The sequence below is a fragment of the Syngnathus typhle genome, linkage group LG2 (genome assembly GCF_033458585.1).
Source record: "Syngnathus typhle isolate RoL2023-S1 ecotype Sweden linkage group LG2, RoL_Styp_1.0, whole genome shotgun sequence".
NCBI lineage: Eukaryota > Metazoa > Chordata > Actinopteri > Syngnathiformes > Syngnathidae > Syngnathus > Syngnathus typhle.
Window position 1 is genome coordinate 14,766,305 of NC_083739.1, and position 15,822 is coordinate 14,782,126.

The 15,822-nt window shown below is 41.3% G+C and overlaps 1 protein-coding gene across 1 annotated transcript; it reads left to right on the top strand.

Moving 5' to 3' along the window:
* The first annotated feature begins 362 nt into the window (after positions 1 to 362).
* On the top strand, positions 363 to 11,818 carry vwa5b1 (von Willebrand factor A domain containing 5B1). Its single transcript, XM_061273220.1, has 21 exons — positions 363 to 501; positions 584 to 745; positions 1,691 to 1,910; positions 2,098 to 2,252; positions 2,437 to 2,568; positions 3,289 to 3,413; positions 3,855 to 4,031; positions 4,331 to 4,441; positions 5,991 to 6,193; positions 6,995 to 7,109; positions 7,351 to 7,536; positions 7,661 to 7,859; positions 7,926 to 8,122; positions 8,293 to 8,485; positions 8,811 to 9,104; positions 9,218 to 9,355; positions 10,250 to 10,372; positions 10,594 to 10,665; positions 10,863 to 10,932; positions 11,060 to 11,183; positions 11,309 to 11,818. The coding sequence occupies exons 1-21, from the start codon at positions 363 to 365 to the stop codon at positions 11,816 to 11,818; spliced, it is 3,645 nt and encodes a 1,214-aa protein (XP_061129204.1).
* The last annotated feature ends 4,004 nt before the right edge of the window (positions 11,819 to 15,822 follow it).

Consider the following 15,822-nt stretch of genomic DNA (forward strand, 5'->3'; position numbering starts at 1 on the left):
TTCGGAAATTAAAAAACTAAAGCGTGATTTGCAGGGCGTTCTGGCAGATTGAGGGTGTTTTCTTTTCCATGCCTCTGGTGCACTTGACTATATGGTGACTGGACTTTTAACCGGGTGACACCGTATCTAAGTTGAGGCGCAGGTGATGTAATGAAATTTTGGTGGATTTTATTGAGGAGCAGGCAGTGGACGTGCTTTAGTAGACGCATAAAATGTATGTTGCATTTAATACGACAGCAGCATACATTGGAGCCTCTGAATCATTGTCGAAATCATCTCATCGAATGCATGACGATAATGGTGATTAGAAGTGGCTATGTAATGTTTCTCTCTATCATGCAAATCCTCCTAACGGCAGTGCCATGCCTGGACTCATCAACAAGGAGAATCGTTGCGCTCTACCTCTCAGTGTCTCTGACATCACTTCCTGTGTCAGGGGCTACACTCAGGCCATGACCGCTTCAATGACGTATGAAAATATTGAGGATCATGCCATTGAAGGTACGTTCATTTTTTCAGAATTCTCAGAATAGGGAACATTAACTGATCTAATTATTCAATCTCTTTTCCGGTGGCCTTGCAGGTATCTTTATCTATCCACTGGAGGAAAAAAACATTGTTGTGGGCTTTGAGGCGATGATCTCCAGTCAGATTATCACGCTGCAAATCAAGGACAAAGCCAAGATTGATGACTGTTATCACAATTCATGCGGCACACCGAATGGAGCACCGCCCAGTGGCGTTGGTGAGATGACTATCTTCTTACATCCATCATCTATTATTTTAAGCTTCTACCCATACATAACTCGGAATCTATTGGTAGTTTACATAAATCCCCATGTGAGGTGAAAAAAGGACTATTTTATCCCTCTTATCTTCAACCTATCTTCTGCATTTAACTCTGCAGCACAAATACTAGAAGCACATTATGCGCACAGGTGTCAAGCTCAAGGCCTGGGGGCCATATTTATCATCAAGGCAAATAATCAAAATTACCAATTGTCTTCACTTTTATTAATGTTGATGTATTACAAGTATATATTTTTTTACAATCGCCCATTTAAAATACAATACTAATTGAGAAATTTTGATTTCATAACGAGCTCTCCATCAATTTGTTGCGTATACCATTTTTAGTGATATGGGCTGAATTAGCTCATAATCACCTCTGGTGATTATACATTTATATAAGTTCACCGTCACAATGGCGCTCTGAGGGACAACATAATTACAATGTGGCCACTGGCGGAGAAATCCTTAAAACACATGTTATTTTTGCATTGGGCTAGTTTTGCACTTGAGCCTCAATATATGTATGTGCGGCATGAAATTGGCACTTGGAGACCACTACCCCACCCCTCATCATTTATCTCCCCTCAACAGAGCTGTGCTGCTCCGTGGTATGATTTCAAAAATTCAATCCAATGAAACGGAGGGTTTGAAGCTTTCTCTTCATATATCTATGAATTAAGTGCACCACGTTAGCTCTGTGCCAATGTTAGAAGTGTTCCGAGCAAGCGTAAGTTTACATCAAGACGCTCATTCAGTTGCCTGTCCAAATTCGCAAACACACAACTGAAATGAAAAATCACGATACGCCAGCACTTGCTCCATGGCGCAGGTGGACCGTTTACAAAAATAGAACCCTGTACGTCAAGTCGAATAGAATTAATGCCAGTTGATCTTCCAGGGCATATACTTCTGGATGAGGATTTGGAGAGGACAGTGCTAGTAGTAAACCTGGGGACCATCCCTCCCTTGGAGACAGTCCAAATTCTGGTCAGTACCTCCTGTGAGCTCTCCACTCTGCCCAGCGGGGGCATCAGTGTGACCACGCCACCAGTGTGCACACCCCGCGTACAAAGGAGCATCAACGAGGAGCAGGGCTTATCCCCAAACTTCCCCAGAATGTAAGAAATACACACATAGGTTTAACAGGAAAACCAAATGTTTTTTGTCAAAGTCCAGTCAAATGTTTTCTATAGGGTGTTTGTACTTCACCTGGGAATATAGTTCAGTCATAAATTGCTGTTCCCAGTATAAAAGTGACTGTGTGGTCATGAATTTTTCATTTCCAGTCAATATTTTTGCTTTTAGGAGGGATAAACATCACTGTGGCTCCAGCCCACACGATCGTGCTCCCTCGTCAGCTCACTTCTGTTTGTCTGCTCTACTGGCGGATGAGGCCATCAACTCCATGGACTACCAGTTTAATTTCCAGCTGGAAATACGAGCACCCTATCTCCTTGCAGGTCAGAAGTTGAGCAATAATCCTGGTCCAAGTTTGCTTTTCTTGTGGACTGAGCATGTTGAGTTGTAGTTGAGTAGTGGTCATTGTGTTTCTCCTACTTGGAGGGAACAACTAGTCTGACTCACGATGTCATGTTCAAGAGACAAATGAAGGTTATGGAAATGTGACTGTTGATATTTGTGTAGGCGTGGAGAGCCCGTCTCACGCCATCCGAGCCGACGCTGACCCTTTGGCCCGCTCAGCCACAAGTGTGGTCATCACTCTGGCAGACAAGTACACTTACGACTGTCCTGTTACGATCCTCATCTATCCGAGTGGTGCGTCTACAAGGTCACACTCAAGATGGTTTAGTGCTCGCTCCAAGCGTCCTCCAGGCCACTAATGATGCATTTGTGTGCTTCGTGTTGAATGCATGAGGGGCCACGAGAATGTCCTTGTATTTTTGTTTAGTTGAGTGTGTGGGTGAGACGCTCCAGGTCTGGTCTTTGTTGTTGTTCTTTTCTCCCCTCGTCTCGTCTTGTTATGAAATATTTGTGGGCTGCTTGTCTCTCAGAGGCAACAAGCTTCTCTACTTATCCGCTATGGATTTATGAAGGCTTTTTTTGACAAACACAGTCAGTGGTGGGCAATTTAGACAGATGTAGGGATTGGATGGATAACAATGGTCAATAGCATATTTTAATCAGAAATGACTGTGTCCCTAAATGTTGACGCTCATTTAGAAAACATCTTTATCCTTTTGTAGCACATCAGAGTGAGATATTTTCATTTTTTTTGTTTTTTTCAAGTTTGACCTATAGAAGCTTGCGCAATACATATGCCATTTGTAGCTATGACATTTACATACATTTTAAAATTTCACCTGCTGTTGAACCTAACCCTTAATTTCTAAATAATACTAAATACATCACATATTATCTTTATAATAATAATAAATTAAACAGCCAATTTTTTTTATTGCTCAAATATTTTGCCAAATTCTATCAGAACCATTCTAACACTCGTGACTTGGCCTGGCCCAATTTGGTTTCCTGCAGAACCTCACATGCCTCACGTGCTCATAGAGAGCGGAGACATGACGCAGGATGAGTATGATGAATTCGTCCATGGCCGAAGCGACTTCATCAAAGCCACCAAGAAGGACTCCAGCAATGAGAGGAAGGTAAAAGTGTCATCCGGCAGCTGAGCTGAGTTTCTGAGCTGATGAGATCCACGTCATGAAGGGATGTGGTGTGATGCACAACACAAAGATCCCGGGTTCACAAAAATAGTATTTGAATTCTAAATTGTATGTTTGATTTAAAAAGTTTCACTGTATTAGAATGTAATTGATTATAATCATTATTGTCCGTACAATACAATACTATGTATGTGATGTACCATAAAATCATCTTGCCAATTTCTTTTTACAAAAGCCATCACAAAGCTTCCTGATTGTTCTTGAAAGCCTTCATTTATGCGCTCATTTGTCCCTTCAGACAGCAATCAGCTTTAGCGTTAAATTTCGTTTCCATGGAAACTTACCAATGGATCCACACTGGACCTGGATTTTTGCTGTGATGTCCGCCAACTGCCGTTCGAGCTCATCACTCATGTTCCATAGGTGGAGGCCATTCACAGACGGCTGCACAAGGACATCCTCCACAACCCAGTGGTCATGCTCAACTTCTGCCCCAACCTCAAACCTCTCAGCTCCGACCTGAGGAAGGTGCACGGAGAATTCATCTTTCTCATCGACCGCAGTGGCAGCATGAGCGGTGTCAACATTAACCGCGTGAAGGTACTTTCCCTCCTGGAATTAATAAATGGCATCCATGTTGTGAAATCCATGAGGGGGAGATGAGGCCATTTGGACTATTTCATTTTGAGGTCTTTCAAATTCAATTGAATATATGAGATCATACTGTTACTAAGACAACATTTTCTTTAACATGTAATCCCAGTGGTGCACAAAAACCTGCAGCACTGGAACGGTTTGCCATTCATCGTGGTCGGTTTTTGTCAGCACAAGAGTTTCGTTTTGTCTGAGGTTCTTTTTCATCATGTTCACATAAAAATATGTGTTACACTCTGCCCCAGGATGCAATGGTGGTGATTCTCAAGAGTCTCATCCCAGGCTGCCTGTTCAACGTAATAAGTTTCGGCTCCACTTTCAAATCTCTTTTTCCCAGCAGTCAGAACTACGAAGAGGTAAAACTGAGAACTTCCTCTGTTTCACGTCACATTTTTATGTTTTTGTCAAGAGTGCCTATGCCTGATATAATGTTAGATAGATACACTGTAAAAAATATTTGGTTTTCTTACAGCATTTGATTGACAACTAGCAGTTGAGTAGTGTGTAGTTTCAGTGCATTCAGCAATATTTGAGAGCAGAGAGAATGACTTAATTCTTCATAATTCTGAAGCCTCACCTTATATACTTATTTAGGTCCATTACCTTTTATATATTTATTCAATTTGGTTATGAACAACGATTATCTATCTTTCTTTACGCTTGTGAAACAGTTCTATAGGCCCACCAGCCAAAAATTAGCCTACAGAGAAAACAGCAACATGGTTGATCAAGTTGGAAGTGGAGAAAACTTTGGACATTTTTCCGCAGACAGATTTTCATTTTTTTATTCCGTAAACATATATCGAATGTTTGGGGCCGCAAAGACTCTGTAAGTGGTCATGATTGTCACATTTCTCATCCATTTAATCTGTCTTTGTTGTGGCTTTTACAATATCACCTCAGCTTCATATTTCAGATCAGTCTGCTTCGGCAATGAGGCCAACGGGGAGCTTTTTAAAATTGTTATTGGAATGAAACAAGAGCAGGCAGACATATTACTCAGGATCTGAAATTGCTGTCGAGCGAAATGACAAATAAAAAACGAGATTGTCTTTTGTTATTCCCTTGGTAGCGTATTTAGTGTTTTCAGTGATCATGTGTTTTTGTGAATAGTAACGAATATTTAAGAGTCAGAGAATGCAACATACAGGTTTAGCGAGAGCCAATACATTTTTGTTGTCAATGAACAGCGGGGCACATAACAATTTTGCTATGCTTTTCAAATCAGAGCTGATCGATTGGTGCTCGTATTTTTTTTCATCTGATTGGAATATAGGGCAAAGATGGACAAACTATGGCCTGTGGGCCATTTGTGGCCTGCTGTCCATTATTCAGCTATCAGCAATGCTTGAAAAAATTAAATAAAAAAAAATAAATAAATGAATGGGTAAGACATTATACAACCGTGCCAGACAAATAAAACAATGTGTCGCATCTAAAATCCGACCCAATTTCCAATTCCAATGAAAGCCCAAGAAATCAGTAACCATTTCTAGTCATTTACTTGAATTACTATTTTCAATGGTGCGCGCCTCGTAGCATGACTTTTGTGTTACAGCAAGCAACTGCATTTGTAATTTCTCTTAGTCTTTTCAATTATTCATCAGTCACTTCATGTGAAAAATAATAACTACAAATATCGTTACATACCGTTGCGTTTGCCCGTCCTGATCTTGCAATCATCGATTTGGACTGCAACTTTCACACTAATTCGCAGGACTGATTTTTCACGGAGTTGTGAAGCTACACAAACACAAGGAGAGCAGCCAAATTCCACATGTATGGTCCAGGACTTCTTAGATGTACTCATCTACTTTGGTGCTTGTGTAAATTGAAATTTGAATTCCCCCTATTGGGACAATAAAATGTTGATGTTATGCTTTTCTTTCCTTCAACGTGATCCAGGAAACACTTGCCCTGGCTTGCGAATACGTTCGAAAGATCAGAGCCGACATGGGAGGCACAAACATCCTGACACCCCTCAAATGGATTCTGAGACAGCCAATGTTTCCTGGACACCCCCGTTTGCTTTTTTTACTGACTGATGGGGCGGTGAGCAACACAGGCAAAGTCATCGAGCTAGTGCGCAGTCATGCGCGCTACATCAGGTAGTAATTCAACCACGTACTACGTTTCTGCTTGCACATGCTTACGATGCTCACTGATTGTGAAGTCTTTGAGGGATTGGCACGTCTCCTCATTGATGGAGCTTTGATCCCAATTAAATGCAATCTGTGAGCATGCAAATGAAATCCCATCCTGACTAATAAGACGTCAAAGGCAAAATAGATTCACAGCACTGTGGGAAATCATCTTGTTTTCCTGGTGGGCTGAAAGTCTCTAAATCCTTCCCTGGAGTCACCATGGAAATGGAGTAGGCCTACTTGTCCACTCACGGTTATTGAACAACTGCCCCCAGACGGTCATGCGCACACACACCTTGCCAGTTCAGACAGGGATCAATTTTTCTTTCCAGCTGGTGACATTTCTACTTTATTGGGTGGCTCTGTTTTTAGCTCATCTCTTATAGATTGTTTTTGTTCGTGGCCTTGTTTGTCACCAGCCTAACTGAAATATTTATGACACCTAGAAAGTCAATAAACCTTTGCAAATGTATTATTAATTTGCCAGTACATCAATTTTTTTCGATTATGCTCAAAAGCTGTGCAATTGTTGATCAGATCCTTCCGTCCATCTGTCCGTCTACCCGTCCGTCCATCCATCCGTTCATTCATCAAGCCGACATTGGCCCAAGAGGCAGGCCACACCATGCAATGGTTGCCATTCCAAAAAACTCACCTACACTGCACACAGCCACAAGTTTGAGAATTCAATTTAGGGTTTGTTAATATATGCAATGCTTGGCAACAGCATCTCTCAGCATTGATGCGTAAATTCTGTTTGCACAGATGCTTTACATTTGGCATTGGGCAGCATGCTTGCAGAAGAATGGTTCATGAACTAGCAGCGGTGTCCAGAGGAACAGCTGAGTTCCTGGCTGAAGGCGAGAGGCTCCAACCAAGGGTGGGTCCTTTTAACAATGATCCAGCCAAGTCATGATGGCCCGTGTTAACAGATAAAATAAATGCATCAAGTCGATGTTCCAGTGATTTTCTACCTTTACATTCTCGTGAAAGAAATTTGGTTTCACAAGGTTTGTTGTCAGATACTTTGGCTCGCACACAGTACAACTGGGAGAAAGGCGCCGGTCTTCTAAACCCAACAATGGATTCCTTGCTCTCTAAACACATCTTTGTCTTTGCAGATTATAAAGTCTCTGAAGAAGACCATGTGTCCTGTCCTCAGTGACATTTCCATCGATTGGCTCTTTCCTGAGACCAAGGAGGTGCTGCTTTCACCAGTGGGCAACACCTTCCTATATCCTGGGGACAGTCTCATTGGGTACGCCGTTGTTTGCGACGCCACCCGCTACCACGCCAACCCCAAACCTGTAAGTACAATGTTTCGGGTTGTAGAAAGGTTAGGGGTGAAGAGGATTGTTTTTTCCCCCACGTTTGTTGCTAGTCTAAATCTTCTTCTAAATCATTCCCCAACACACGTGTCACGGTCAACAGGACAAAAGACGACGATACAGTATGATGCGCTCCGTCGGCTCTGGTAGCTCCGTATTCTTTCACTCCCAAGATGAGGACTTGCTGAAGACCTCTGCTGATGATCAGGCATCCTACAAAGAAACAACCAGCGATTCTCTCCACGACTCCAACCAGGACTCTATGACGGTTGCCAGCTCTGTCGCCATGGAAAATGAAAGTGGTAAGAACCTTACGAAGTTCTACTGGCCAATTCAATACATGTCTTCACTCAAACGTTTTCTGTCAGCGTCGGAGGGTCAGACGTCAGCAAGAAGGCGAGCATACAGCACCAACCAGATAACTGAGCACTTTCCTGTGAAGAAATACACATCCAGTGATCCCAGCTCCGTCATGCCAAAGAATCCTCTTCGGCGTGCCAAAATCCAGGAGCTGATTGGACAAATGAGCCCGGAGCATGAGGTCCAGTGGAAGAGAGACTACCAGGTGCGGCACGCTTAACACATACATAGACTGTGAAGAGAATATCAAGTAAGCCAGCACTTAAGACGCCAGAAAGCTTTGGGAAACTTTTCATTTTATGACATTAGTGTTGCATGAAAACTTAAACTCCGTTCATTCATTTTATGAAAATTTCCCATTTGTGTTATTCTCAGCCTCAGCTGGTGAGTCTGTGTGCTGCGTCTTCCAAAGAGCATTCAGCAGGTGTTCCGCTTCGACTCCAGCATCACCCGTCAGGGGAGGCGGGCTCGGAAATGCCCACATCAGCCCCAGTCCGTAACACTGCTGGAGAGGATGGCTCGAGATCGTCGACAGACAGTCCATCTTTGGGAAGTGTGGGAGATGCAGGTCTAATGTCCTTCAATTTAAACAATTCCCACTAGACTGTTCTACAGGAGATTACGTGGGATAGGGTGGTGCCAAAGCACACTTATTTGATGAAATAAATCAAATATGTTTAAAAAGTGCAAGTTAACGCATTTTGAAAAAAAATCCATGTGCTATAACGCGAGCTACTCATAGACCTCTGAAGCAATTTGGGTAGGGTGGGATTAAACCGCTCTTAACACACCTCACACTACAGGATAATCTGTCAAATGATCACTTTAAATCTGGCACATTTGCGTAATCGAGATATCTTCATGTCTTCATATCGCTTTCTCCCTTGTTGCAGAAGGATACAGCCACCAACTGTGTCAGGCTGAAACGCCGCAGGACAACCGCAACGCAGACGTGGGCTCAACGGGCCAGCAGCGACAGGAGTGCAAGGCCTTGGTGTCGGGTCTGCTCTGCGGGAAAGCTGTCCAATGGCAAGTGCACTTTGACGTCGAGCCCTTCTTGAAGGGTCGCGAACGCGAGGAGAAGGTTCATGAGGAGCTGTGGAATGAGACCTTGCACCATCTGGCTGCATGCTCCATCATCCGCGACTTTGAGCATATGGCAGAGCGGGAATGCGACATTGAGTATGGTGAGTTTGAAAATTCACTTCATGGTTGTGAACGGTGGAAAGGTGGAGGTGAAATTCACTTGATACGGACTGGTCGAAATTAAAAGTGATTTTATCCCAATGCAACCTTACAGGCTCTGGCAGGAAGTACCACAGTTACGCCATTCATACCAGCAAAGCCTGCAACATCCTGAGCAAATACACCGCATTTGTTCCCGTCGATCTGGACACAAATGAATATCTACAGACGTGTATTGAATACGTCAACTTTGGTACGTTGTAGCTTTCATCGTCTGCCAGTTGGTTTACATGAATAAATCCTTTCATGCTGTGAAAATGTGTCTGAGAAAAGACGATCTGCTCTCCTGCTCTGTGATATAACAATATAAACATCATAATCATTGTAACCACCAAGTTCCAGAGAAAAAGATCCACTTTCAAGTAGTGGTGGTTCTCAGCTGGTGTCACCAGCTACCAGCAAGGAAATAAAAGCATGTTGGTGGTCCTTGCTGGGTGGCTCAGTTGGTAGAGCAGAGGTTCTAGTGACGATACTGATACCAACGACTGATACCATAGTACTTTTTCTAAATAACACCTCCCCAAACAAAATAATGACAGATAATTTTAAAGATAAATATAGCCTACCGCAATTTCTGGACTATAAGCCGCACCTGAATATAAACGGTACCAGAAATCCCCCAAATTAGGGGGAAATCCCGTTTTGTTCATATATAAGTCACCCTGCACTATAAGATGCAGGTGTTTTAACGTTTCATTTCCATACATACGTAAGTGAATATCCACAAATCATACAATATCATAAAAACATAATAAATCCATACATAAGCCGCACCGGAGTATAAACCGCAGGGTTCAAAGCTTGTGCAAAAAGTAGTGTCTTATAGTCCGAAAATACGGTATATGTCCCAATATCGCATTTTTCTGATAATTTCATGAAATTAACTGCAATTTCTCATTTATGATCATAAAACAGCCTAAAGAGGGTGGGCAGTACTACACCATAGCATATCTTTAAATAAGGCAGATATCGGTACTGATACGTATCGTACTCGCCTAATCCCAAATAATAATTTGTCATTTTCATTTGATTTTTTTACTGTGAGACTCCATTAACAAGCTGCCTCTGTTTTTTTTCTCACATTTAGGTGACGGCTTAAAAAGAAGCTCACGCTCCAGTTCAGGAAGCAGGAAGAGCCAAGCGTACTCCATTGGACTGGGCCGCTCTCAGTCTGGCGGTGTGTCGGAAGAAGCCGAAGACATGTCTAACAGTATGCTGTTTTAATTCCAAGTAGCCACAAGGCGCCTTTAATTACACGTCACTAAATAACAGCTATTAATGGAAAGATGCATATTTTGAGAGTAATGACGTAGTTTTTCTTTTTGATTAAAGGTCGAACTGACCGTATTGTCAAAACCTAATCGTTTTACTTTTATGCTACGTTTAAAAAACAACAACTGGAGGACAATTTTGGGGGTTTTCTTGTGTCAGGTGTAGAAGATGGCACATCTCCCTGCAGCACTCCGTCCTCATCCAGCTGGGAGAAATGGAACTTTATAGAAGGTACATACAGACATTTGACATTAGTCAAGTCAAAGAGAGATTTTCTCAGAGCTTCTACGAAAACAATATCTCCCAGTGAACAATGCAGGCAAACATACTGTTTATAGATTTTTGGCATAAGTTATGCGATTTATTGCCGATCAATTGTCCTTTGTGCGATTGATTTTTCCCCAACCTCTTCCATCTTCATCTCTCAGGGACTCAAAGAAGTCCGTCAGTGACTTCAGACCAGTCTCAGAAGTCTGTGGAGAGTCTTTTTTCTGCCAGGTGGGTGTCTGAAGTTTGAGTGTGTGAAGCATTATTGCGAAAGGCCTCAAGATTTCATCTGGAGTGAATTGACACAAATCCAAATAACATTGACTTGATTTGTGGTAATCTGTGGTTCCTTGGCCAGGCTGGCACTCAGCAGGACTCGTCTCCTGACAAAAGCCGCCAAAGGGTTCATGAGTAGATCCCACAGCAAGTCGGGGGATTCCATGGGTGAGAGCGACAACGAGAACAAGGACTACATTCCTCTGGTAGGTACTTGATCTACAAAACCTGATCTTGCTTTCTCACAATAGTTTATTCATGTGAGGGTGAATATGGCTGGATCTGGAATGTGTAACGAGGAGTTGCTGTACTTATATTTGGTTTTCTACAGGTGTTGCTGCAACTGGCGTGCGGCGCTTTCCCGCTTGACCCCGCCCTCTGTGACACCATCAACGTGCCCATGGACAAGCTCAAGTGGACGTCACCCTTCAGCAGCCACCGCACCAGCCTTGGACACCCGACCCACTCGAGCAGTCGGCGCACCGAAGATAATACAGGATCATCAGGTGACCCACAAATCTGTCCCAAAGATCTTCTCGGACCAGGTGCTCCAGAGACGCCCTCTCTCGTCAGTATGCAAAAGAGGATGCTGGACCCGGAGAGCCTGGTGTGGGCGACGGCGGTCGCCCTGGCCTGGCTGGAGCACAGCTCCGCTAGCTACATCATCGAGTGGGAGTTGGTGGCCGCCAAGGCCAGCATGTGGCTGAGTGGCCAGGACATCCCGGAAGGCCGGGATGTGGAGTCAGTCAAGGCGGCGGCCAACCAGCTCTTCATCATCCTCAGACACTGGGATGACAACCTGCAGCTGAACATGCTCTGTTATAACCCCAACAGTGTGTGACGCTACTACACCTGCCTTCGCTTGTGTCTCTCTGGAGTCTGTCAATGTTGTGAGCAATGTGCATGCTCTTTAGTGTGTGCGTGTGTGTATACTCCAAACATATCAAAGTCAGTACGTTTACACGCACAGTATAACTCCACTGAGACATTTAATTGAACTGCTTGCAGACTAAGTATAAATAAAGTATACATATAAAGTATACATGCTGAATGCGCGGAACAAAATGACTGTCAGCTACCGTCGGTAGCGCTTTGCCTTCTTATTGTGCCCTATTGAATCATTTGTTGAGCTACTATACCGCCTAAAAGTATATTTTTCCCGCCTTTACAATTCTTGAGTGAACACCTCTGCTGCAAGACATACTTGTATACATTTACACTCCATATATGTTTCTTTTAAGTCGCAACAAGAGTGCCACTGGTGGTGTACAATTGCCTGACTTCAGTGTGGCCACGTAGTACCCGTGTGAGTGAATGGTTGTCTTTCTCTATATGTGCCCTGTGACTGACTGGTGACCAGTCCACGGTATAGTCTGAAAGAATTCCATTTGCTCAGACCAGCAAAAATGATAAACAGAACGTAATATGCATGCCGTACCAGTAGTTGGCGACACAACACGCATGATCACCAACCACTTGTTTCGTAAAAGTGTTTTGTACGCAGTGAGTCACCTGTACATGTTTGTGGTGTGGTAAACGTCCGCTTGGATGGAGACGCCGAAAAACACACCAACAGTGCTGAGGTCGACTGTTGCTATCTTACCTGTAAATGACTTCAGCGTGAAGACTTAGGCATGTGCATGTTATCATCACACATTTGAAGTGTTTGCGTTTTCGCTCCACAAGCAATGTTATCAGATTTTGTCTTTTAAGTGAAGTTCAATCCAAAAAATATAATGTGTTCTGAGCCCCTACCATGGCATTCTGATTAATGTTTCATTTGTGGAATATGAATTAAACAGGCAAAATCCACCTGTTTCCATCCATCTCACGGGGCAGCCATTTTGTCACTTGCTGTCGACTGAAAATGACATCACAGGTATCAGGTCACAACTAATCACGGCCCACTAGTTTTCTGGAGCCAAGCGGTGATTGGTTGTGACCTTGGTAGCTGAGATGTTATTTTCAGTCGACAGCAACTGACAAAATTGAAAAACGGTGATGGATAAAAACGAGTAAAGTTTGCTACTTAACTCATATTCCATCCACAAATGCAATATCAGAACACTGTTCTGGGATGCACAGAACATATTATTACAAAGAACATTTGAGGGGGTGACTTACCCTTTAAGTTTTTTCCCCCGAATGATCTGTTTCTTACCATATGGATAATGCTAGTCAACAAATGTTATCAAATTATTGATGATCAGAGATGCAAGTAATGTTTTACGGATGATTTTTTTTTAGTGCCAATTCCAAATCTGACCTTATTTCTTTCTGTAGCACATCAGGTTTTAATAATGATGAAAAAAAGAATAAAACATAGTAATATACTTTATACTTATACTTTTATACTTATATATTATGCTTAGTAATTCTGAATTAAGGGTTAGGTTCAGCAACAGGTGAAATTGTTTTTAAGAAACCTTATAGCTATAAATTACAATGCATGATAAAATCCATATTGCACAAGATTTAATAGGTCAAATTTAAAAACAAATAAAAATATCTTAAAAGGTTGATGTGCTAGGAAAAAATGAAAATAAAATTGAATTTTTCTTTTTAATCAGTGTCGAAAAAACATTTAGTGACACATAAAGCTATCGCTGTTTGAAATTTGCTTTTTACCAGTGTCATTTTACTTGGGTAACTTGATTTTTTTAGTTTTCAGTCAAGCTTACGCGCATCTTAAAAGTCTAGTTCCAAAGGTTTATTAACATTGTAACTTACTCACGTGGCTTCTTCTTTTATAAACAAAAATCTGTGTTATATTTGTAAACTTTAAATGTTAACAATTACGCATGTAGCAACACAAGCCAAGTTAAAGAAGAAAGTGAATTCTTAGCAGCCATTTTCACTCTTAACAAAATCAAATGGCATCAACAGTGTTAAAAACTTAATGTTTCTGCAGTTTTTTTTTCTTTTAAATATGTAAATAGAATTTAATTTCTGTAGGAATCCTGGATGTACTCCATGTAGAAATAATATCATGAACCTTTTTTCCCAGAATAATCCCCCAAACAAAGAAATGAGCTAACAAACTAACCAACTATTGTAGTTATAGTTGCCGAATCCCATCTCCACATTCAGAACTAAAACATAAGCAAACTGTAGTGAGCTGACACTTTTTGAAAGTTAGTTGAGAATGATATGTTCTTCAATTGGACCTTGACACAGCAGAATGCAGAAGAAATACTTTTAAAGAATAATATTCTCTATGTTTACATATGAATTATTTTTCATAATAATTATATTCATAGCAACAAAATATCCATACAACTCTAAACGCAATCAGAAAAATACTTGCTGGTGTAAATGGACATAGGACAATATTTTGTCAGTTTTCTTAACATTTTTGACAATGTCTCTTTAACGGGAAAATAAACTGTTAATCTAAAATGTCTTCTGCAACTAAAAGCTGCCACAATTTTTATAATTAGTAGATTATGGCTCAATTTAAAATTGACTTTGCTAGTGTCTCAAAAATACATTTTAATTGATTATGTTGTGGAGAAATGAGATAGCAGTTAAAAATATGTGCAGCATTGATTTATTAATACGCAGTTTTACCACAAGTGCCTATATTGCAAGTATAATTGCGCTGACTAAGTGTATTTTTTTTCTCCCTAAAATTCCTGATTCCTCTGGGGTACTCAGGGGCATCTTTCACCATTAATTTTGTTCCCTCTGTGTCACCGTGCTGCTTTACTCAGGTATCCATTCACTTTGTCTGTGGCTGATGACATCACTCCTCTTGCATGAGCATGGGCGGCTACTTTGCAACCCTGGTGATGTTATAATCAAAGTGTTTTATGACAAGTGTTGTATGGTGTTAATACAGTGCCATGTATTTTGTGGTGCAGTGGCAGTAACATGTGGCGCTGTCATGTTGACAATATATATTTTTAAGTGAACTTGCTGTGTGTGCCTTTGAAACTATGAATGTTGACAGTTGTACTGATGCTCAAACTGGCTCAACGTGCATGTAATCAACCATTTAACAATAAATATTTGTACGTACTGTATATAATAGATATTATTGGTTAACAATTAATCCATGATATTCAGATTTACTTTTCCCTTTGTCAGAACATACAACTATGGTAATCTGACATGGAGATTAAAATGGAGGATTTAAAAAAAAAAAAAAAATATATATATATATCGTGGCACGACAAGGGTTGAGCATCCTTGAGGTCATACAATTTGGAATTTGACTTATGATGATCGGGTAAAATATGTGTTATGTCCTTACTACTTTCCTTACTTTAAAGGCGCCCAAAACTCCTAAATCATCATGTGATCTGTCAATGCGCTTTAATTCTCTCCTCTTTAACCACCAACGTCATAGCGCCGTGAAAACTATGAAATGAACATTTAAACATCACAAACAGCAGCTCTTATTAAAATGAAAATAACATTTGTTGGTCACAAATAAATAAAAGACTCTTAGTTTCCTCATACCTCCTTCTGCTTCCAAGGGCGCTAAATTTGAGTTGTTTCTGCAGCCAAGTATCCGAATATACCTGCAGTGCAAAAGGCACAAAAACACAAAGAAAGGTACAATTAATGCGTCTCCTGACTTTCGACACAAAACATGACAACAAGTAAAAACATCTTGCACTGTGAAGCAAGGAGAACGTGTCGGAAACTAAAACGTGAGCAGGAAGTTTAAAGTCACCAAAACAGGAAGTAGTAGAAAACAATCTCTGCTCTTCAAAACAAAAGTACAAACGTAAAACTAAAAAAGACCATATTATCTTCCCTCAAACAAAATTGCTGCAATTTACAGCCAACTATTTAAGAGCGCATTACAGTGAGAATAAAAAATATGTGTTGCAGTTA